The sequence below is a fragment of the Gobio gobio genome (assembly GCF_949357685.1).
Source record: "Gobio gobio genome assembly, chromosome: 13".
In the NCBI taxonomy this organism is placed as follows: Eukaryota; Metazoa; Chordata; class Actinopteri; order Cypriniformes; family Gobionidae; genus Gobio; species Gobio gobio.
Window position 1 is genome coordinate 25,284,897 of NC_137106.1, and position 23,602 is coordinate 25,308,498.

Sequence of the window (23,602 nt, forward strand, 5' to 3'; positions counted from 1 at the left end):
CTATCTGTCATCATGTTAAACCCGCCAATAGCGCGGCAGGTGGATTAGCCAGTCTGTGCTGCAAAAATGTAACAGAAGCAGTAGAAATTAATGTACAGGTTTCCAGACTGAGTTGCAGGGCGAAATCAAATCGCCGGCAGAGCAGGCTGGGTTTGCCCAGTCTACCTAACCCTGGTTGTAAGCCTAAAATTCTGATTGGAATGTTGTTCTAGGATCAACAAAGATGATTATCTAGGAACTTGTTGCACTTGGTAAAATCAGGTTCTGCAGGATAATGCCAAAGATGCTACTCATAGACTATATAAGTTCAAAATAACTATTCCAGTAACTCCAAGCACAGCTGTGTGAGATGAAGGTCAAAGCTCAGCTACACCCAAAATGCTGGCACACCAATAAACAAAGAAGCCTATTGGATCTGAGATTTCTAGTATTAATCATAATTGATATCTACTGATGTCAATATGGCTGGTGAGGTCAGACTGTCAGATACATTACGTCAGGTAATGCTGCTGACATAATGTCTGTAGCGCTGAACTTCCAGCTGGTTTGGAAGATTGTGTAAGATGTGTATTGAAAACAAATGAGGATTATTAATGTGCTGTCAAAATGCTAATTCGCAATGGATTATCTCATTCTGCTGTCAGAAACTCCCAAGAACAGTTTAAAATGTTCCTCTGTATTCCTCAGTTCTAGGAACGACTGGAAAAAGACCCATTCTCCCATATCAAATGTCATTCATTACAGGAAATCAAACACCACACCCAAGTTACATGATCAGGATTCAAAGTTACTCATGAAATACACTCGACCCATTACTGGAAGTCAGCTGATAAGAATAGATTGATTACTCTGGATTTTATTTATAAGAAAAGTGTTCTTATCTGCTTATCTAAGAAGAGTTCTGGGTAAAATATTCTGGTTTAATAAACATACATAAATTTCCTTCACAACAACATTATCATTATATGAGAATCGATACAACTTTTCATAAAACCACAGTGGTCGAATAACTATATATCAAGAATGTAAACTGCATAGAAAAAAAACAGTTGTAAAACAGTGTTTGGTGTCTAAGTGACTATGACATCACCAGCAACTCACCAAGTGAAATCAAAGTCTATAAATAGATTATCTACCAGTATCTCACTGCTGTGTTAGGGAAGGTTTGGATTTAGGAGAGTAAAAGACTTCTGAGAGAGAATCTACTGCAGCTCATCATTATTTTATTAAATATATTTCAGAAAGAACTAAATGTACTGAGGCTTTATTTGCACTCTATGTTGTAGGCTATTTTTAGGCGCCATTTTGAAACAAGCTCCATGCAGGTGATCTTGAATAAAGTATTTGACTTGTGTGCATCATGATTCTTTTGGTTTGTTTCCCCATAAGCATTCAGTAAATATATTTTCATACATGGTTACAGTCACCATGACAGTCAAGAAAACAATTTGAACACCAGCCCCCAAAACAGTGGGCAGTTTGGACATCTAACATTTGGTTAAGACCGAGTGTGATTATTCACCTTATTCATTCTCTGTCCAGCAGAGCTCTTGTGTTTTGGATCTTATCAGGGCAGCACTAAAAAGCAAATCGCCTTTCTGGTAAAACAATCAGCCGTTGGAGTCATTTGCTGTGGGTAGTCACCATCATATGAGGAAACAGCGATGTTCTTTCCTGCATTTAAAGTATTGTGCCAAGTGCTGAAGAACACAAATAATTTAAAGGCATAATAAAAATAATACTCTGAGTCAATAAAAAGGTTGCAGTGGTGGAAGAAAGCCTTCAAAATCATTAGTGTATGAAAAAGAAAAAATAAGAGTGTCTGTGTCATACAGATGAGAACTGTAGAAATATAAGTATGATGTGTCAGAGTAGTTGCCATGAGAACATCAAAACAGACATCAGATTTAAGCAGACATTAATCTAGACCACAGCTGAAAATGCGTGCATGCTCGTGTCTGTGCACTGACAAACTACTAACCACATTGCAGCAAAAGTTGTGTAATGTTTGCTTGTTATGTTGATCCATCTGGCTTACATTGTTTTTAGGCCGTGATAAAAATTTTAAAAAAATGTCCCTGTTTTCACAACATTGCTAGCCTACGAGCTATGAGCAGGCTTGGGCTAGAGTTGAAGGTGGATGTAAGGATACTACCAGATCATGTCTGAACAAATCAACCTCTGGAAACTCTTTCCCAAGCACTGAGTTATATGGCACTAAATCATGTCTGTGAATGTTATCTAGACCAGGACTAGTCATAATGTATCTGCTTTTAACGTGCAAGGAAAGTCCCTATCAGGTGGCAGAGAGATTATTTGATTGCTTTGAGGAGTATGTTAGGCAGTTGATGAGACATATCTCCTTGACAGCAAAAACATGCACAATAACTAAATTAGTTTTTTTTTGATGCACTGACTAGCCTAACACTCATAATACAGAATAATTACAAAATATCAGAACATATACACTATATTGCCAAATGTATTGGGACACCCCTCCAAATCATTGAATTCAGGTGTTTCAATCACTTCCATGGCCACAGATGTTTACAATCAAGCACTAGGCATGCAGACTGCTTCTACAAACATTTGTGAAAGAATGGGTCGCTCTCAGTAGCACAGTGAATTCAAGTGTGGTACCATGATAGGTTGCCACCTGTGCAATAAGTCCATTCATGACATTTCCTCACTACTAAATATTCCACTGTCAACTGTTAGTGGTATTATAACAAAGTGGAAGCAATTGGGAACAACAGCAACTCAGCCACCAAGTGGTAGGCCACGTAAAATCACAGAGCGGGGTCAGTGCATGCTGAGGTGCACAGTCCGCAGAAGTCGCCAACTTTCTGCAATAGTCAATAGTTACAGTCCTCCAAACTTCATGTGGCCTTCAGAAGCTCGAGAACAGTGCTCAGAGAGCTTCATGAATGGGTTTCCATGGCCGAGCAGCTGCATCCAAACCTTACATCACCAAGTGCAATGCAAAGCGTCAGATGCAGTGGTGTAAAGCACGCCGCGTGTTCTCTGGAGACGTGTTCTCTGGAGTGACGAATCACACTTCTCTGTCTGGCAATCCGATGGATGAGTCTGGGTTTGGTGGTTGCCAGGAGAAAGGTACTTGCCTGACTGCATTGTGCCAAGTGTAAAGTCTGGTGGAGGGGGAATTTGACTGGCCTGCACAGAGTCCTGACCTCAACCCGATAGAACACCTTTGGGTTGAATTAGAGCGGAGACTTAGAGCCCAGCCTTCTTGTCCAACATCAGTGCCTGAGCTTCTAGAAAAATGGTCACAAATTCACATAAACACACTCCTGTATAGTGTGTATATTTTTTGGTTTAATCACATAAGTTACCTTTAGCAGCACTGTCTATGAAATGGTCTGTGGCTGTGTAGTGTCCCTATGCCCCCAAACCCCCCCTCAATAGCCCACTTGGACAGGTTTGGAATTTTAGCTGCTTTTTTTATTTTGTCTACATGGTCTCTTTCGTATTCCTTACTCTTGCAAAGGCAATACACTTGACTGGGCCTGACATCATGCATTCATAACCATTAAAAGAACAATCCCATAACATTCTTCCTGTTCACAATTATTACTCATTAAAATTGCCTAAACTTGTTTTCGTTAAAGGCGTTAGAGAACTTGATTGTTGAGTCATGTTTCATTTGCCTTTCCAATTCTCCATTCCTAAATAAGGCAGTATCGAAAAACAAGAAACAACACAATTGTCTTTGATGACAAGTTAATCAAGGGTGAGCAACACTCAATTCAGGTTTCAAATAACTAAAATGCTACAAATAAATAAAAAAAGTTTTTATGTAGGCCTGTATTTACACAGAAATGTACACTGTCTGCCTGTGTTAGGCTATGAATACCTACCTAATAACTTAGAGCCTTACTTCGTTGATTTGTTTTACTATGTGATACAAATCAGTTATTGTTTTCTGTGGGCATGCGTGCAGTTCAAATATGAGATTTGCTGCAAGATACAGTAGCTAGCGTAGCCTACATGTGCTACCTAATCCTGGCTCAGTGCTGAGAACTACATTACCCACAACCCTTTTCATCCGATCAGTGACGCGGCAGGTTTTTTTCTCCGCTCTTCTAGTCGCGAGCCACTACAACACAAAACACCACCGTGACCGTCTGTTTACAGTCTCTCTAGAAGCAGCGGGCGGACAACACCATTTTACAGGCATTTTTTTTTTTAATTTCAGTCCTCTGTTCTTCTTCCGAGCCCGAGACTGTCTGGGATCAGAGCACATACAACGGCAGAACAAAAATATGTTTATTTTAATTTTGAGGAGAAGTCTCAACACCTGCCTTTGTTAGCAAGTTAGCCTCGCGTGTCCTTATAGAAGCCCCCAACCATTATTTTGTTATTTATTTATTTTCTCAATTATATTTAATAATTTATTCAGTCAGCCAGCAGTTGTAGCTAAACCTGTGCTAACGGAGCAGCTCTTTGTTCGTGCCTCGGAAAAAAACACACCAGCACCTCCGTGAGTATATCTCATATACACTAACGTAGAAAAATAAACAACGATGCTGCTGTTTTATAGAATACCATTTATTTCTTCTCTCATTCTGCCTTGTCTTTCAGCAATGTTGTCTGTTTTGTTATATTTTGTTTGTAAATCTTCTTGTTATCATGTTGACTTTAATCCTAATAATAATTTTAGTAAAGCAATATATTGTTTTTATTTCATCATTCAGTATATACATGCTCAGCTTATTTATTTCTGTTTATTATATTGTTCCAGTCTATCCAATATACTGGCATAGATATGTTTTGTTTTTCTAAAAGCTTAGAATAAATATGTGTAACTGAAGTACATTTTACATATAACGTTACCATTTATCAGTGCAAAGAGGTGTCATTTATTAAATTGTATAGGCCTATATTATATTTCAGGTATTCTGTCAGATACATACAAATGATGTGACATTATTTGCCTCTTGTGTTTTAGCCACTAACTTCACAACTGTTCATGCTTACTCGACATGTCCAAGAATAACCTAGTATTCTAGCAGTCTATATTACATGTCAAGTCCAGTGAATGACAAGAAGCCCTCATTTTCATTTTGATGTGATTGTGTAGACAATGGAGATTTATACTAATTGAGAAAGATGTGCACTCCATATACTTTATGGGCAGAATTTGCATTGGCTTTTGTGGGCTCGTTACAGACGTGTTATTGTTCTTTGCTGATGCATTTAAACACTCAGAGACATTTGCATAGGCAGACTGAGCATCTGGTCCGACCCAATGTGGCCTTTGTCCCGTTCTCGTGCTGACGTCGGGATGTCAATCACCCCCCACCGCACCCCACCCCCTTTTTGGTACCAGCCGGTGCTGTGCTACATCTGAATTATTTATTAGAACAATCAATGGATTAAAATGCGTTAATACAACATTTACTGTCACTCCATTGTTTCTGCTGTCATATTCATGCATGGTGATGAAATGAGAAGCTTACAGCTGTCTAATAAAGTGTGCTGAAGTTTGAAAAACTTCTTTTGTCAGGTGAATAGAGAGACAACAAAATTTTAATGTTTAATTTTAAGCCTGTCCAGTAAAAACATGCATATCGTACCATTTTAATACGTTAACATAGCTTATGATGCTTAAATGGCAAAGCCAAAATAATAATCCTTAAAGGGATAGTTCTCCCAAAATGAAATTTACCCATGAATTACTCACCCTCAAGCCATAGGTGTATATGACATTCTTCTTTCAGACGAATACAATCAGAGTTATATTAAAAAATGTCCTGGCTCTTCCTAGATTTATAATCAGTAAATGGCAGCCCAAAATTTGAAGCCCAAAACGTATCCATCCATTATAAAAGTAATCCACACGGCTCCGGGAGAATTTATGAGAAAAATATCCATATTTAACACGTTATAAAGTAAAATATCTAGCTTCCGGCGGACCGCCTTCCGCATTCAATTTATGGAAAAAGTGTAACTGACGCAACAATGACGTCAGACGTAGTGCTACGTAAGCGTTTTGAACTGCGCGAGGCATTACACTTTCTTCGTAAGCTGAATATGGAAGGCAGTTGGTCGGAAACTAGATATTTGACTTAATAAAGTTTTGAATATGGATATTTGTCTTACTCAATCGCTTCGATTCACTTCAGAACTTCGATTGTATTTGTCTGAAAGAAGAATATCATATACCTAGGATGGCTTGAGGGTGGGTAAATCATGGGATAATTTTTGGGTGAACTATCCCTTTAATGATGTATACTTGTGCATTATGTAACATTTTATGTAATACATTTACAGGGACTTTGAAACATTTACCTACATGTTTAACTTTGTTTGACATTTAACATAATTGTTAGTGTAACATATTTGTTTACATTTAAATTAAAATTAGTTTGAAATCAAATCAAACAATAATTTCTAAAATTATACAATTTCTAAAATTAGTTTTTTGGTGGTTTGACCACCTGAGTGAATTCAGGTTTGTGCTTTGTTAGATGAACTTCACCTTGGGCTGCTTAGTTGGAGAGCTTTGCAGAGCATTTTCTTGCAGTTAACTTCCTGAATGCTGGCAATACAGTGGTGTTGTTTTCTACCCTAATAGAGGTAAAGTTCCTTGTTTGTAGATGAGTTTCCAGTAAGAGAGAATATTGTTCCTTCTGTGTTTGTTTTGCCTTGATAAATTACCAGGGACTCATTTCCAGCCATTTCACTGCTTTCCTTTAAACAAGAGCATAGGATACCACTTGACACTTTAGGTTGTGCATTTTTTTTGCTGTACTGGTGATTTGAGTATGCTGTTTGTCTTTGTGTACATGTCACCTTATGTAACGTGTATTACATGTATTCCCTCAAGCATGGTAGCCGCATTGACTCTGCTGTAGTGTAAAATGATCTCAGTCTGTATCACTTTCAGTGTCTTGTGAGACTGCTGGTCTAGGATTCATTTTTAGTCACTGCATTAATTGCGAAAAACTGTTTCCTGTATCAGCAGAATTCTAATGCTGAGCTCTGGTCTGTTCTGGTCTGTCATTCTCTATTAAAGATTGCAACGTGCAGTTTAACTTTTTATTTGTATTTTTTTTCTTTGATCTTCTCTCAAAGTTGACTTGCTGTCGTTATGATACATTTTCTGTTTACTAGGTCTACATGTTTGGGAATCGATCTTGCGAGACGATTTTAGGGAGGCATTAGAACGCAGCATTGAATAAATTCCTCTTAAAATGTCAGTAGTCATTGAATCTATAACTTCCACCTGCTTGCCACTGAATTTTTTTTTAATAATGAGAAACTCATCCAGTGTGTGGGTTTACAAATCTTTGAAGGTGATAAAACCCATGTGAAATTATGCGAGATGTCGCCCACTTTTTGACTGATCACTGTACTTATACATTCTAGTGATGCACATTTGTTTGAAGAATGAGCACGGTGCTTTTTTAGAAACTGTGCCAAACCTCCACATTTAAATAGAACCCCCGGAGACCTTCAACCACATTAAGTGATGACTGTCTATTTATTTAATGTTGTTGCAAGTGTACCAGCATCATCTGGATCTACACAACTGCAATGTGTTTCATCAGAATAATTATTTGTCACAAAATATGTAGTGTGTATATTCTTATATGTATATTATAAGATATACATTACTGTTCAAAGGTTTGGGCTCTGTAAGTTTAAAATGTTTTTTTTGTTCAACAAGGATGAATTGAATTGATCAAAAGTGACAGTAAAGAAAGCGTAAGCAGATCTCAATTGTTTTAAATTGTTGTGCACTAATGAACATACAGCCATTATATTCCTTAGACAGGCCGCTTTGAGTTTATACAAAGTTTTGATGATGACGTATATTGTGGAAACTAGGTCAGACATTAGGCACCTCAGAGGAAAAGGATGCAGGAAGAACTCTCTCTCTTTCTCACATGCTTGGCTACTTCAACCTATTGCGTTTGTTTGTTGTTGCAGCACCAGAAAACTGAGGAAATTTATGCATATTGTATTTAGAGTTCTCTTTACGTTCCTGGTGTTTTGTTTAATTCCTTTTTCTGTAAAGGAGGTGACAGTAAAGACTTTTAAATTGTTACTAAACAAATCTACTTCCTATAAATGCTGTTCTTTTGAACTGTCTATTCATAAAATAATGGTTTCCATATAAGCAGCACAACTGTTTTCAACACTGATAATAATAATAATAATAAATGTTTCTTGAGCACCAAATAAGCGATTATTAGAATGATTTCTGAAGGATCATGTGACACTATAGACTAGAGTAATGGCTGCTGAAAATGTAGCTTTGCCACAGGGAATACGTTACATTTTTAAAAGTTATTTTAAATTTCAAAATATTACAGTTTTTACTGTATTTTTGATCAATAAGAGACTTCTTTCAAAAACATTAAAAAATCTTAATAGTAGTCAAGGTGACAGATTCAGAGAAGTGACTGTGTATGTATTTTAATAGGTAGTATGATCTCTGCTCATGTGTATCTGTTGAACTCCATTTAAATTCCGTTACCTGACATACCAAATAAAACCTGATTCTGATAATATGTCCTGCTGACTTTCGCTTTCTGTGCGTTCAGCTAAATTCTGAGCGGTGTGTGAAAGATGAGACTGGTCATGTGACCTGAAGGACACACACCAACCCCCATCACAGGCCTCTTTCCCCCTTAACTTCCTTTGGGGAGAGCCAGAGCTGATCACTATGGGCTTTAAATGAGTTATTGTCATGGAGACTGAGGGGTCAGCCTCTGCCAGTCAAAGCTGAAACCGGCAGAATGATGAGCTCTGCCATACAAAGTATCTGGTGCTTGCCTCACTGACAGGATCCTTTCGAACTGCTCTAAAGTATATCTTAAAACCAGCTGACTGACATTTAAATTAGTGTTAGCATATGGACTACTATGAAGAATGACTTGTTTCCTGTTTAGACAGCCATATCTAAAGAGCATCCCCCAATTTAATGTATCATTGGGATCATTTGACAGTTTCTTGGAAGAGTGAATTGTGCTCCCTATAAGTGGTTCTTTAGATGTGTATTTGGAAGGCTAGCCTTTGTTTCAGATGTGCACACATCACCTCAAGTGCGTGGAGAGTCAAATACCATGTGTTTCATGTACATATGTGTTTGTGTCTGCATGGTTAGTTCATTGTCACAGTCCAGTCTGTTTGTTTCTCTCTGGTTTCAGTGCTCATGTCATTGAATAATTAAAAAGCTCTTGAAATTGAAGCTCAGCCACTCCTCTCTCCTGTCCTCCCTCCATCTGTCTGTTCTGTTTTCGTTTAAGAAAGCTTGCCGTTTCACTGTGTCGTGTTCAGCTTGAGTGTTGTTCGTAACTGTTTCTTGTTCCTAGATGATTATCTTTAGCTTTATATTGCTTCCTCCCCTTCTCTCTATCTTTTTGTAACAATGATTGATTTCAAATTAAGTTCGATGTGTGCAAAGTTTGTATTCAGATTCTAGTGAAAGTTACTACTCTGACTTATGCTAAAGACTATCTGTTTTTAGACAGGTAGATCGCCACAGAAAAAATAGGACACTCACTTGCTCACACTAAGTGCATTTATGTTCACTTTAAAAGTTTGATTTCTATATAGTTAAAGCAATAATTAATTAATAATTAAAGCAATTTTTTATTTAAAATGTGAACTTATTACCTTGGGCATTTAGAACGGCATGTCACGTGTGAGAAACTACAAAAGAGATGCAAGTGCAGTGGTCAAAGACGTCCATCTAGTGCATATTTACATAGGAAAAACAATGAATCAGTGCAAAATAAGTGCAGAACAAGTGAAAATCATTAAGGTTTGGAACTACATGAGTGTAAGAAGATTATAGAATTTTAGTTTTGGAGTGAATTATCCCTTTAAGGAAACCATCAGGCTGGTTTTCAGTCCACCTGACCCCAGTTTAATGTATTTTAGTAGGAGGCATTTACTTAAGTTTTGCTGCCCTATCAGGCATTGACTTTGCAGGCCGTGTTTGTGCACGAGGTACCTCGCGAAACTGTTTTTGGACAGCGTAACGGTTTAATGATCTACAGCAAAATAGAGCAAGGCAGCTTTGGTGATAACTAAGAGAATTTTTAATTCCTACAATAGTATTTTCTCACTAGAAGAAATAACATCAAAAGTGGAAAATGTTGGTCAAAAACGTACATTTACACAAACTGATGACCAACCACAACTTTCCGACGGCATCTTTTATTTATTTTTTTGCTCAACTGTCAGAATGGAAAGCACAGGATTATGTGATATCAAAGGGAGCGAAGGATACTATGCTGCCTTCAAAAATCGATATATTAATCATATTTAAGTTCCACTTGAATGCTCCTCGACAAGGTGGTCTTGTCACATACTTTATTGTGATTTATCTTCTAATTTGTTTTTGTTTACATTTTTTAAATATCTGTGAGTTTAGATATGTTTAAGCTCTGCATTATCTGTCTTACTAAGGAGGGACTCCTATTTTGATGGGTATTATAGTCTATGGAGCAATGCGGGTAAGGAAATGGAGAGCTCGCACTCGCAGTTTATCGGAGTTGTTTTCATATGCAAAGTTTTTACAGTTCATTATCACCCCACGAAAAGGCATAATGTCTGTATATGTTTGTTTACTGTTAGTATATATAATGCAATGGAGAAGAGAGAGTTTGTGAATGAGACGTTAATGCTCACTTCTTATGCTTTGTGTGTTCAGCTCTTACAGTGAATTTTTTTTTTTTAGAGTGAAAAAGGATGCAATAAACTTCATAAACCGTCAGTTAAGTTCGGCCATCAATCGGACGGGATCCGCTACATTCTGAGTCCAAAAACAACTTGGGATAAGGTTTTCACAATGACGCTGTCATTGTAAGACAGTTAGCAACTCTGTTTGTTTGTCCGAGTTAGCAACAGTAACTAAGGGGGGGCGGGCGGGGCTTACCAATAGATCAATTTTGGAGTAATTATTTTGAGTCAATCTGCATTTGAAGAATTTGTCAAACGTCTCAGATGTTAAATACATAAATGATGTATATGGATAAGTTACTTACGGTCAGCATGTGAGATGCCTGAGAGCCATTTAAACTACTCTTTTTGAACAATTTAGTACCAAAGAACACACAAGTTTGCCTCACTTCCAGAGCCTGCATGGTATGTTCCTGTGTTCCTGTGTGTGCACGGGAGGGTGGGGCATTGCAGAGGTCTCTTCCTTTGTGGTGTAATCGTTACCAGATGGAGCGGTGGGTGTGTGTGTTAATGCACACCCCTCCTTTTCCTCACCTCACAAATTAAATCGAAACACACATTCAAAGAAATCGTCGAGAGCTGGCTGGTGAAATTGTGGTCGTATTCTTGGTGACAGACCTAATTGCCTCACCTGACCCATTTACATCTTACACTCTCAATTTGTTTGTTGGTAAGCTTGAAGCTGAGAGCTTGTTTTCTTCTGATCCTCTATTAAGCAAACACACAGACTGAGCTGAGACTTTATAAACGGAGTTTAAGTCAGATTCCATGCGCTCTTTGTTCTTTAAAGAAAGCTTTAAGCCAATTAGGCTGCTAGCTCAGTGCTGGGTGAATGGCCTTGGTGAGGTAGTGTGTGCGAGTGATCCAAACGGTACTCTGGAGATTACCAGCCTTGTGGAGCGTGTGTCAGAATATGGTCAGTTTAATTCTTTTTTCACCTTAGAAATACTTTTTCAACACTGACTGTTGTTGATTAGTTCTCATTTGTTGATCACTTTCTCAGACATCAGGGTTTGATTGTTTCGATTAGCCACAGACCACAGGCATCTTTCCCATGAAGCTAATACATTTTAGTCTGCTGTTTTCATCTTTCATTTCTCCTCTTTCTCAACACCCTCTTCATTGTTTCAAAACAAGACACTTGCTCAGAAGTTTGTACAGTGGTGAGATTTTTTTTTTCAGTCAAAATTCTTTCATTTACAAAAAACCCAACACGATTTGTTGTTCTGTGGGGCATAACCTACAAAAGGATCACATAAAAAAGCGGCCACTTGCATTTCCAAAGTGTGTATGTAGGGTCAGCCGTTGTCCCTTGCCCTAGAAAAAAACTCTGTTTTAGACGTTTCACAGCAGCATGTAGGAAACGTTTGATGTTTCTCTTGCTGCTTCAAAGGCCTGTTGTTCCTAGCTACAATTTTTCTCAAGCTTTGATTTTTGTTTTTCAGCAAGTCTCAGGTGACTTGAGGCCACTCTTTGCCGATGCGTACGTGTCTGTCTGGTATTTAAAAGGACAGTTTCAACCTAAAACTAAAATTCTGTCATTTACTCACCCTCATCGCTCCTCGTTCCAAACCTTTATGCCTTTTCTTCTGTGGAACATAAAAAAGATATTTTGAGAAATGTCTTATTTTACTTATTTTTTTCAGTGGTAACCAAAACTGATTGGTTACTAACATTCTTCAAAATGTTGTCTTTTGTCTTTCGCAGAAGAAAGAAAGCCATTCAGGATTGGAATGACTTGAGGGTGAGTAAATGATGACAGAAATTACATTTTTGGGTTAGCTGTCCCTGTAAAATGCTTTGTCTTCATATGTAGGACTGTTGTGCATTAATACGTATGGTGTTTCTTGTGCATTCTTATGCATGCAGGCTCCTGGATATCTGATTCATCCCACCATATCTCTTTTTCACCATCTGCGCTTTCATCTTTAGCTCAAATTCATCATTATGATGATGCTGTTCATCTGTCTTGGTCAACAGTGTTGTAAATAGTTGTAAATGTGTTGTAAATGTGATTCAAATAGTTTTCAGTGTAGAGTGGTGGAAAGGTAATGATGTGGTAAGGTCTGGTGTTCCTGCCCAGGTGGAGGTCACCTGCTTCCTTTCAGCAGTTTTACTGTGATCAAACCACATGTGCAGTCCAGTTTCTCATTAGTGGTGGAATGTTTTTGTAATGTGTTCATTAGGACCCTAGTCAGTCTGTGTAGTTACTTCATGGATTTTGTGACTTGTTCCGTGTGTTGGTATTGTTTTCAGAGACATTTGCACTCTTCCAAAACCGACATACTTGCTGTTCCAGAAGTTATGTTTGCAGCCTTGTTTTAGCTAAATTGTAAGGCATCATCACATGTATCCATTGCAGAAAAGACAATCCCTGAATGCACTGTAACAAGCTCCGTGAAAACATTAGTAGCTGTGTCTTATTTCGCAGGATGTCCACCTCCATTTTTTCATACTGTACATTATAATTTTGTGATGCTTAAATTCTCCTGTAGCATTTTAAAATTGATTTTACTTTTTTTGTGTATTTACACAAAATAATTGTACAGAATTTTATTTTTCAGAGCCGTTTGAGAGATGTGTTAGATCTTGAAGGCCAAAGACTTGTATTTGTATAGACCCTTTCCTGAGCTTTAAAAAAAGATTGAAATGTCACCCAGACTGGAAGTTTCCTTTCACACGGTTGTGTACAAATCCAGACAGCTTTAATTCGTCTGTGGTCGGCCATGCGTACGGGTGTTCAGCGGGTGTATATCGCTCGTCTGGTCTCTCTGCTGTGAAGCAGCTGCACACCCAACATGCTCCACTTCAAACTCCCATCACCCACATGTGGCGCTTATGTATCCCACAGACCAGATGCCCATGCTGGATGCAGATGTGTCTCTCCCCTCTGGTTCCTAACTTCTCATTTCAACCACCTTCTCTACTCTTGGATCTATTTTAGACCACAGATGCCACCGATACGTCTCCCTAATTTCTCTGTGGGAACGGTTTAAGCTTCCACATCCTACCCACTCATGAAAGGAGTTTTCCTCACCGTTAGGCTATAATTCAGACCTCCCCTGACAGCAAAGTGACTAGAATCTAAGATTGTGATTCAGCTGGAGTCTTAAAATTCTCTTTTTAATCACAGAGATGGCACCTTCCCACCCCCCACAGAAGCTCTCAAAAGGGAGTCTCCTAAAGAAGCAGTTTCTTTCCTTTAAATCTGAGATTTTGGTGGGTTTTTGTTTTATTTTTTGCACATGGGTAATTCCATTTTTCTCTCTTTTGAATGTGTAAAAGTGACTTAGTGATTGCTAAGCTTTTGATACAGACTGAGTCTGGTTTTGAGTCTGGTTTTATTTGCTCTGTTTAATGCAGTAAAATCAGGTGTGGATTCTAATGAGCTTAATTCTGCGTGTTGTGTGTGTTTGCTTGGTATGTGTCTGAATGCATGCAGGTTGTTTCTTAGGGTGTTGCCATGAGTTGAATGGGAGTTGTCTGAGCACACGAGGCTTCAGGCTGTGTACCCAAACACGTACATCTCTAAAGTTTTACAAGTTTTGCAGCCAATAGCACATCAGTGTTCCTAAACTGTGTGTAAAATTATTTGAGGAATGAAGACAGCTCATCGTGTGTTTACAGTTCAAACGGTTTCTGGGTTATGATCTGGGATCAGGGGCTCATATCATATTCTTCACGGTCTGAAACCATGTTCTGTGTGGGAGATAAAGGAAGGGTTTTGTTCACAGATGTACACTGTGACTGAGTTTTATATTCAGACAGTCAAAATGAAGTCAAAATCGATAATTCTTATTTATAATGGAATATTTCTGTGTTTGTTATTGATTTATCGATGCACAGTTGCACACCATCATAATTTTTTATTTATTTAATAATGCCTCTCCTCCAGCAACCTGTCACTTACTTGAGATCGCAGCAGTTAGCAAACAACAATTATCCAATTAATACCTGATGAAGAAAGTCAAGCGCCGCACTTCTTTTTTTTTTTCTCATTTGATAAGCCGTTTCACTCGAAACCATAGACCATTGCAATTTCCAGTTCAGGCTGTCTTTAAAGTAAAATGTTTACCAATGCTGTTTTGTGGTTAGCGCATACTCCAACGCTTTGAGTCATAGTCACATCCTACTTTCAGCATGTCCTGATCTGATTTTCTAAGCATTATCTCTTATCCTCTCACCACTATCCCATAGCTAAAAGTGAAATACTAAAATGGCTAAAATTAAAACTAAAATAAAAAATAGAAATATAGATAAATAAATGTGCCAAATGTCCAAGAAAATAATACATTTCTTTCCTTAAACTGGAAAAAGATATGGCTGTAATAATCTTGCAAGTTGATGGTTGTAAAACCTGTTTTTTTATGACTACAGTTCATCATATAATGTTTTCCAGAAAAAAAAATCAGGAACTAGCTAGATTTTACGTTTGGTGGTGCAACTGCAAACCTCAGCACTGCTGTGCTATGGTGTTGTGGGTGAGAGGGTTTAAAAAAAAAAAAAAAAAAAAGGGTTGTTCTGGGTCATTGCTGACGTCTTAAAGTCAGAGTTGCCTACCAGTTGTAAGTCATAAGGTTGATCACTTTGAAAAGTGACAGCACACATGTCCTCAAACCGCATTAGCTACTTGAGGTATCATTCATGTCTATAGCACAAACACTGCAGGATGAGGTGTTGTACTATTACAACTATTAAAATCATTTTTGTTAATTGAAATAAATCTGAAATAAAATAGTTATTTGATCAAAAACTTAAACGAGTTAGAAATGTCTTTCTTTGGCAACTAGCCAAAATAAAATACATTTGTTGAAAAAATGACTCCAATTAAAACTTTCTATAGAAATATAGAACAACACATAAAAAATTTAAACAAAAAAAAATGGAAAGCTAATGGAAAATATTAATAAATACTATAGTTGTGGATGTCCCAAGCTGATCTCAAGGATCAGTATTGGGACTGGTTTAGGATTTTTTTTATTTTTTTTAAAGCTGCGGTCTGTAAGTTTTGCCTCTGTTTCGCCATCTCTGTTTGAAAACCTGTTATCATTTGTATGTTATCATCTGTATATGAGTTGTGCTTTGGCGCAGCTCCTCAACGCGGGTGAATCTAATGTTTTGAGGAGTGTGTGCGGCTTGCTGTCAGTCACCGCACCAGTGTGAGTCTTGGAGTATGACCTAAACAAGAATTTTCACCTTGTTGTGTACTTGCTCAAATTGATTTTGGATCATTTTTAACCAAAAAAAGTTACGGACTGCAGCTTTAACTAATTGGTCTCAACTGCCCTAAGCTCGATCCTTTATTTTATGTCAGCTGTCACGCAGGTGTTGTGCACTAGGTAGCGTAATATGCATCTTCAAGTGGGTTTGCCAATTGCCATTAAAAGTTAAAGAAGCAGCTCAATGTTGGGTGCGTAAATGAGGTCTGTTCTAGTGTCTCACACACACGTTCTAGCTTCCGTGTTTAGCATATCTGATCCGCACTTTTGTAACAAATCACTCAGAAGTCATTTATTTACTGCTTATTTTTATCTGCCATCAGACTGCTTGAGATGTCATTGCCATAAAGCGTTGCTATATGGGTTGAGTCTTGATTCAGACTGACAGACAAGCTTCATGCTTTCTAACCTTCAGCCCACTTTTTTCTTTTTTGTTGCAATTATTCTGCTTAGCGTACATATAAAAATGCAAGAAGATTATATCCGTAGTAACCATATTTAGAATTTTGATAATACAGTCTGTTTATAATGTCTACCATTGTAACCGATGTTTACATCAATGTCTTGTGTATATATACAGTGTCTCTTTTTATATAATAATTTTTTTTTTTTTTTAAGTGCGCACACAGAGTAGCACAGACAGCACGCGAACACCAAATTCTGTTCTCTTCCACATCTATTTGTGCTTGAATTCAAAATGCCCGTCTTGGCAAGTATCCTTGTAAACCCAGTCACTTATGGCTTACGTGAACATAAACGATTGAGAAAGAAAACTGATGCATATAATTATATTTGATCAGTGCATTAGCTCTTAAAGTGACAGCAGCCTAATATACCCTCTGCTATCTGCATTCAATCAAACAACAAAATTAGAAAGAGAAAATCACTTTTATAGCATTAACAGAGATTAATTATATTTAATTCATACAGTGAAAGAGACTATGCAGTGGTGTTTTACATTTGATTATTCAATTACCTTAATACGTTTAGACTTATATGGAAAAGCACTGTTTATTTAATTTGTATTTTTGTTCTATTGTATTTATCTATGCTTCTAATTGTTTATTTTCTATGCAGATTCACTCCCCTACAAAATCAAGCCAATCATTCTAGAATGATGCATGTTTTCCACAGAGCTATTCAATCTTAAACTGTTTTCATATTGCAATATATATCGCAGAAAAACTGTTTTTTTGTCAATATCAGTTTTTTCCAATATCGTGCAGACCTGCTATAAATATAATTACTGTAGTGATTGTTTTGAAAATCTGTAGTGTATTTTTTTTTTTTTTTTTGCATTTGAGCCCTTTCTCCTGAGAAACACTCTGCACAGCCCTGTATAAAATGGATTGATTTTAATAACTTTAATGTACTTGGCACCCAGCACCAGGAAAATGCAAGCATCAGATCGGGACTCTGTATCGACAGATGCTCAATATTCAATTACTCTGATCGGGGACATCCCTAACTATAGTAGTATACTGCTATGGACTGGCTTTCCCCTGCCTTTGGCCTAGGATACTGGGATAGGCTCCAGCCCGATGACCTTTCAGAGGTCATATAAGGAAGAGAGAGATATATGAATAATACTAAAATATCACCGTAAAATATAATACTTGGAGTTAGGGTTAGGTATGAGCAATTTAAAAGTGAAGCTTGCTTAAATTGAGTTCAGTTGGAATTTGATTCAGCATGCACATAGTGAAATCACATCACGCTAATCTGAAGAGTCCATATTAGAGTAAAGTTATGGAAATTAAGCCAAGCTGCCGTGGTTACTGGGCCTTAAAACCAATCTGAGCCATAGTAATGAATCTCTGTGCACTCCGAATATTTATTATGAACTGGCTACTCTCTTCTCACCAGCACTGAAACAAAAGATTAACTATATTTAGTATTTTTTATTTTATTTGTGAAAGCCGTGGGCTGAGAGTTGTTGACATCTCAACTATGAAATAGTCCAAGCTTTTTGATCAGTACTCGGGAGGATGCGCCTGTCTCATTCTCAGTCACAGTTCTGTTCAGGCTTAACGTTAACCCGGTCTGTCTCGCTCCTCATGGGGTCGGGTTATTTTTCAGGTCATTATACAGAGAGGCAGTGCGAGACAAATCAGGACAAAACAGCAGGGGTGTGTGTGAAACAGGGTGTGCATCTGTCCTGTACTGTATTTTGGTACAGTTGCTGACTGTATTATAGCTCTCTGAACTAGTAACTGTGTGTGTCTGTCTGTGTCGTTATTTAGTGTCTGAGGTAAAACTGTAACCATGTGAACCTTGGGTGAAACCGTTTCTCTTGGGTTTCATGAAATAGAAACACTTTTCCGCAGTGAGATGAGAGGTGCAGATATCAAAAGTGTTTTTATTTGACTGATTTTGTGTGGTGGTTTTGTGTGTGAAACCGAGAGAGATGGAGGAAAGGGCGAAATATCTGAGAAATCTGCATGCATGAGTGATGCATAAATCTGATGACCTTATAAAAGAACCAACTTTGTTTTCTCTCATTCTCCCATCCTGTTTCCTTTCGTTTTCTCTCACTTTGCAAATTACTTCAGTGGTTTTAGAATGATCTGTTGTGTAAAATTGCAACAAAGGGATCATCAAGTTTGTTGCTGTGTAAATATATTTAGCTGGTTTGTCCTCTTAATATTACTGGCCTGATACTAACTGACACACAAATGAACAAACTACACAGGTTCATACTTTCTTTAAGAAGGTAGGCTGGCAGTAAATGTTGCTTAACACTCTTGTCTGATGCCTTTTTTTTGTACTTAAGTCTTTTACTTTTCTTTTTCCTTGTACTATTGCTTTCTCACTTTCTAATCTCTTACTCACAGTCTCTCACTCTTTCTCTGTTTTAGTATAAGGGTCGTGCGTAAACGGTGTGATTTCTAAGAACAGGAAGAACTGCTGTTATTATACTTTATGGTACAATAGTGTGACAAATGGTCTCTGCCTGTGGTGTAGGAAAGGATGTGAGTAGTGTTGCCATGGAAAACACCTCTTTCTTTTCCTCTGTAAGCAGCATTGATTTCCTGTTCTGTCATCACTTGTAAAACATGCAGATTATTAGTCAACCTTCTTTTCTCATTCCATCCATTCTGCTATTTCTAAATATGTGTTTTGGATATGCATACTCAGAATAATGCTATTCATTGTGCACATTGAAGCACCTTTACCCAAGTGATTTGCTTTAGAGCTAATCAAACAGTGTCATGCTAGCATGTTCCAAATTTCCTTGATGACCTTTCATTGTGTTAAACAGTTCATGAATTGTATGCTATGTGGCTGCTCCAGTGGTAAGTCATTTTCTACTGATTTTTTTGTGGTGGACAGCTGGACACAAGGTCTAGAGACACATTTTGAAAAGGTGAACTACTTTTAACTTGAGCGCCGTGTTTTTAGAGAGCTGTTTCTAAAAAGTATGCTAGATGGAGATGCAAGCACCGGTCAAATATGTAATTCTACTGTTTTTACGTTTAAAAAAAAAAACAATGGTAAAGCAGTGCACTGAAACAGTGACTGCTTAGTTGTCCTAAAGGTCATTTTGCCCTGTTAAATGAGAAGTTAACAGCTCCGGCTAACACCTGTTAGCACTTCATGTGCTGTGGATGTCATTTAGACCACATGCCTTGATGGTGTTATCAGGATTGTGTATATGGGGCAGGTGTTGATTTTGTATCAGTGTGAGGAATTTATCAGTGCAGTGGCCCATTAACGCTCATAGTCCTTGTTAAAGGTCCCATGGCATTAAATTATCATTTTATGAGGTTTTTCAACATTAATATGAGTTCCCCTAGCCTGAATATTGTCCCCAAGTGGATAGAAATGTTGATCGGTGTAAAACCCGAGTTCTGGCTGTCTTTCTCTGCCTTTGAGAAAATGACAGGCCAGACGAGCCAATCCTGAAGTCTCCTGGTTTGACGTCCAAGCAGGAACGGTTACCTCCCTTTCCCCCGCCCAGAGAATCTGGCACGCCCATGCAAACGCTCGAGAGATCATTACTTGTGAACAAGTGAACGCTGGCAGTTTCTCAGTGTTTGGATGTACAAATGAAAACAGAAGTCTTTTTTCAGTTCCTTCTGATCTGTGATCAGTGATTTCTGATGTGTAGCTAATTATTTATTATTCCTGCACATGCAGCTCTCTCTCTCCAGACAGAACGGTGTTTTCTATCTTGTGAGTCAGTGTTTTTGTACGTCCTCGTCGCGTCTATCGGTTCTAAAATGTGCATACAGTCGGGAGTTTCTGCTCAACATCGGCAGAGTCAGATCTTTAGAGATAAACTTCACACACGCCGAAGCTCGGGCTGCACTGACTCGGCCTTCAACATCCCCGACCCCCAGTACTGCATCTGGCCCACAGCGGAGGCACCAAACGCGGACTGAGATTAAGCAGAAGGGGGTAAGCGTGAGCATATCCGGGCTAGCCAGCTTTCCCAACAATAAACTGGATTACATTCGATTACTGCTGTTGTGTCTTTGTTTGCGCTGTGTACTCAACGCGCGTCACTGACGCTTTTATTTTATTTTAAATATAATGTTATTATCAACACTTACTTTTAACTCGTTCATCTCGACAGCTGTAATGGTACTTTGCATGTGTTACAAAGTTGGTAATAATGATGAAGACGGACTCGGTGTGACTGGGACTCGTGTTTATTCAGAACTCTCAGATACAAACACAATAAACTCGCGCTGACAGACAGCGCTCTCATAACTCAGTAGTTACTATAAATAACTTTGTTAGCAATCGCTCAGTCTCCGTGATGTCCAGTTCGCGAACGAATCATTCTTTTGAATCGGTTCTTTTTAGTGAACCGAACCAGTTCACCAAATCGGACTGAATCGTTCTAAAGGGTTCGCGTCTCGAGTCAGCGCTGATCCATAATTTACTAAAGTTACTAACTTTCTGACATGAGTGACAGTCCCTCCGACTAGAAATAGACTAATAACCTGAAGTATATGCTGTAACTACAACAGTTCAGACATGCTGAGAACTGATGTGAAGTGAACTCAGGTCCATCCGTCTCTCTGGCAGCAGCTCGTGCCTGCTCGTCCCTCGTAGACCTCGTTAAACCACGCCCCCTCCGCTCATTTAAAATGCAAAGATGTCAGCCAATCACAACAGTGGGCGTTTTTACTGAAGTCTCACAGCAGACACGCCTCTTGAAGCAGGGCAGTCAGCCACATGGCAAACAGCAGTATAGAAAAAATGCCTTTTATTTCTAAATTATGACATTTTATGATGTAAAAGTCATACTAACAATATAAGTACACCTCAGGAAACATAAAATAATAGAAAAATGCCATGCCATGGGACCTTTAAAGTATTATACAGGGACTGTATGACCACATTCTCCACTACATCCTTAAAGTAAGTGACTTAAAGGTCCAGCAGTAACACACACATTTTAAGCCCATAGCAACTGTCTGGTATGTGGGACAGAGATTGCTGTGGGAGTAAGGAGGGAGGTGTGAAAACAGAAGACTCTCTGGATGTAGGGATGGAAAAGGGTGAGAATCCCCAGAGTTGCTGGTGTCGCTGTTTAGGGACAAAGAACGAGAAGATGGACATGAAGAGACACAGCTCCCATGTATACCAATTAGCTAAGTTGAAGCCAATATGGAAAAACGTCACAATTGAAGCCTTGTAATTGATTTCACGTTTCTGGTCATATTTCTGAAATTGATTCCAACAATTTTATTTCTGTGCTTTTTTTTGCTATAGTTGTGATGAGGGTGCTGCTATTCCTTTATATTTAGAACGAATTTTAGAACTCCATCTTTGTCCTTATCTTCCTTTGTGTGAACGGCGTATTAGGCTGTGCAAGCTAATATTGTAGATAATGTTAATTAATAGCCAACTGGCTATTTAGGTATTGTTTTAGCAAACTTGTATTCATTCGGTCTCCATTGTAGTATAATACTGATCGGATGGGACCTCCCTTAGTAACACATGCAAATGCTGTCTGAATTTTCAGGGACAAAGCTCTAAAATCACAGTTTAATCGAGGGTCAATTTGGCCAGGTTTCACAGGAAATATACATAAAGACCTACAGTCTCAACTCATATTGTATGATATTTCTTTTTGATAGTGAGATTATAAAATTGCTCTCAGTTAAGAAAAATATTTCCTAGGTGTTAAGCTGCGTGAGTTTGTTTGCATTTAGCTGATCACCATCCTTTCTGTTTGTCCTTTACATCTTGTTAGCAACCTCTAGTACATACCATACTGTAAGTCAGGATACAATGAGGAAGAGTGTGGTTAAGACCGTACTGTAGAATATGGGCCACCGTACATCACTGAAGCAGTTTAAGTGGTGCCTGCCTGCTGCAATTTTATAATTCTTTCCTGTGGTTTACTAACCTAAATGATATGTCAGCTAAAGGCACTTACTAAAAATAGCCACTCAACTGTTCTTACAGGTTTCTTTCTGTGTTTTGTACAGTTGCAGTGATGATGCGGATGATGATGGTGATGAAGAGGAGACAGAGCTGAGAGCTGAGTGTGTGTGGTGGTGTTGCGTTCACATTGGGAGTGGAAAGAACCCCCTCCCCCACACACACTGCATCCATGTTCTCCCCCGATCAGGAAAACATCTCCACGTCGTCAACCAAAGTGCCAGTGAAATACGGAGAACTCATTGTGCTCGGGTAAGGCCTTCTGACCTTTTGACTCTTGTCTTGATCAACAGGCGTCCTCTGCCGGAGTTAATACTCAGTGACAAACTTTGCATGTGCATACTTGTGTTTTTCATGTGTGTTTCTGAAAAAAGTCAGCTGCCATGAGGTTTTGATGGTTGGTGTTGTTGTTAGTAACGTCATTGTGGGCAAAATGTGAGGGTGATGCATGTTTAAGGGAACAAAGGAGCCCTCAGTTAGAAAACAAAGTGGTTTTCAATGTGGTGTCGGAGTGTCATAATGCACTTCATTGACTTTCATTTGCAAAACAGCCTATGTGATATGCTACGCTATACCATCGCATGACCGACTGGCGTCTAAAAGAGCTTTTTGTGTATTAACTTCTTTGATTAGATGTTCTCAGGGGACATGGATTTGATTAGATTCTCATCCTAAGCGCATGGAGGACTCACCTCCATTATTGTGTTGAGTTATGGGTGGCTGATCTAAGTGTTGTGTTACTGCTAAACTGTGGCTTTAGCTACCTTGTGTTTAGGGTTGCACGATGTTTGCATGCAGCAAACAGCTTCCCATCATTGTAATGAGAAGCGCTTATCAACAAAAGAGAAGCTCTAAGGGCTCCCTGCTTTTTTCCCTGAAAAGAATTATTATTAGTAGTAGTTCTTGCCATAGGAAAAGCATCACTATTACTATTCTGTGGGCTTATTATTATTATTATTGCTTTACAGTCATATTGATATAAAATTGCCAAATTGTACAGCCCTACAATCAAGCACAGCAAACCTGGATTTTTTTTTATTATTGCAGTTACAGTTTTTATCAGAAAAATCCCAATTAGATTTCCCCCAAAATTGTTTAAGCCTACTTGTGTGGATGTTTTGTTGTTGTTTTTTTCATCTTGGTAGAGATGTTCTGTTGAATTTTTTTGGGAATGATATTTGTTGGGTTTGGTTACTGAGCTTCTAGCTCTGACAGAGCTCTCTTGAGCTTATAACCTACATTTGACCACACACTGTTCCATG

At 38.3% G+C, this 23,602-nt stretch overlaps 1 protein-coding gene across 2 annotated transcripts in view; it reads left to right on the forward strand.

The window, feature by feature from the left end:
* The first annotated feature begins 4,097 nt into the window (after positions 1–4,097).
* peli1b (pellino E3 ubiquitin protein ligase 1b) overlaps positions 4,098–23,602 on the forward strand; it is a 35,150-nt gene continuing 15,645 nt past the window's right edge. Inside the window, exons 1-3 of one of the 2 annotated variants that reach the window (XM_079833040.1) lie at positions 4,098–4,501; positions 12,427–12,463; positions 22,388–22,592. In XM_079833040.1, coding sequence (XP_079689166.1) covers positions 22,513–22,592 — 80 coding nt within the window. In that variant the 5' untranslated portion in view covers positions 4,098–4,501; positions 12,427–12,463; positions 22,388–22,512. The remainder of the gene's footprint in view (positions 4,502–12,426; positions 12,464–22,387; positions 22,593–23,602) is intronic. The other variant, XM_079833041.1, reaches the window with a different exon arrangement.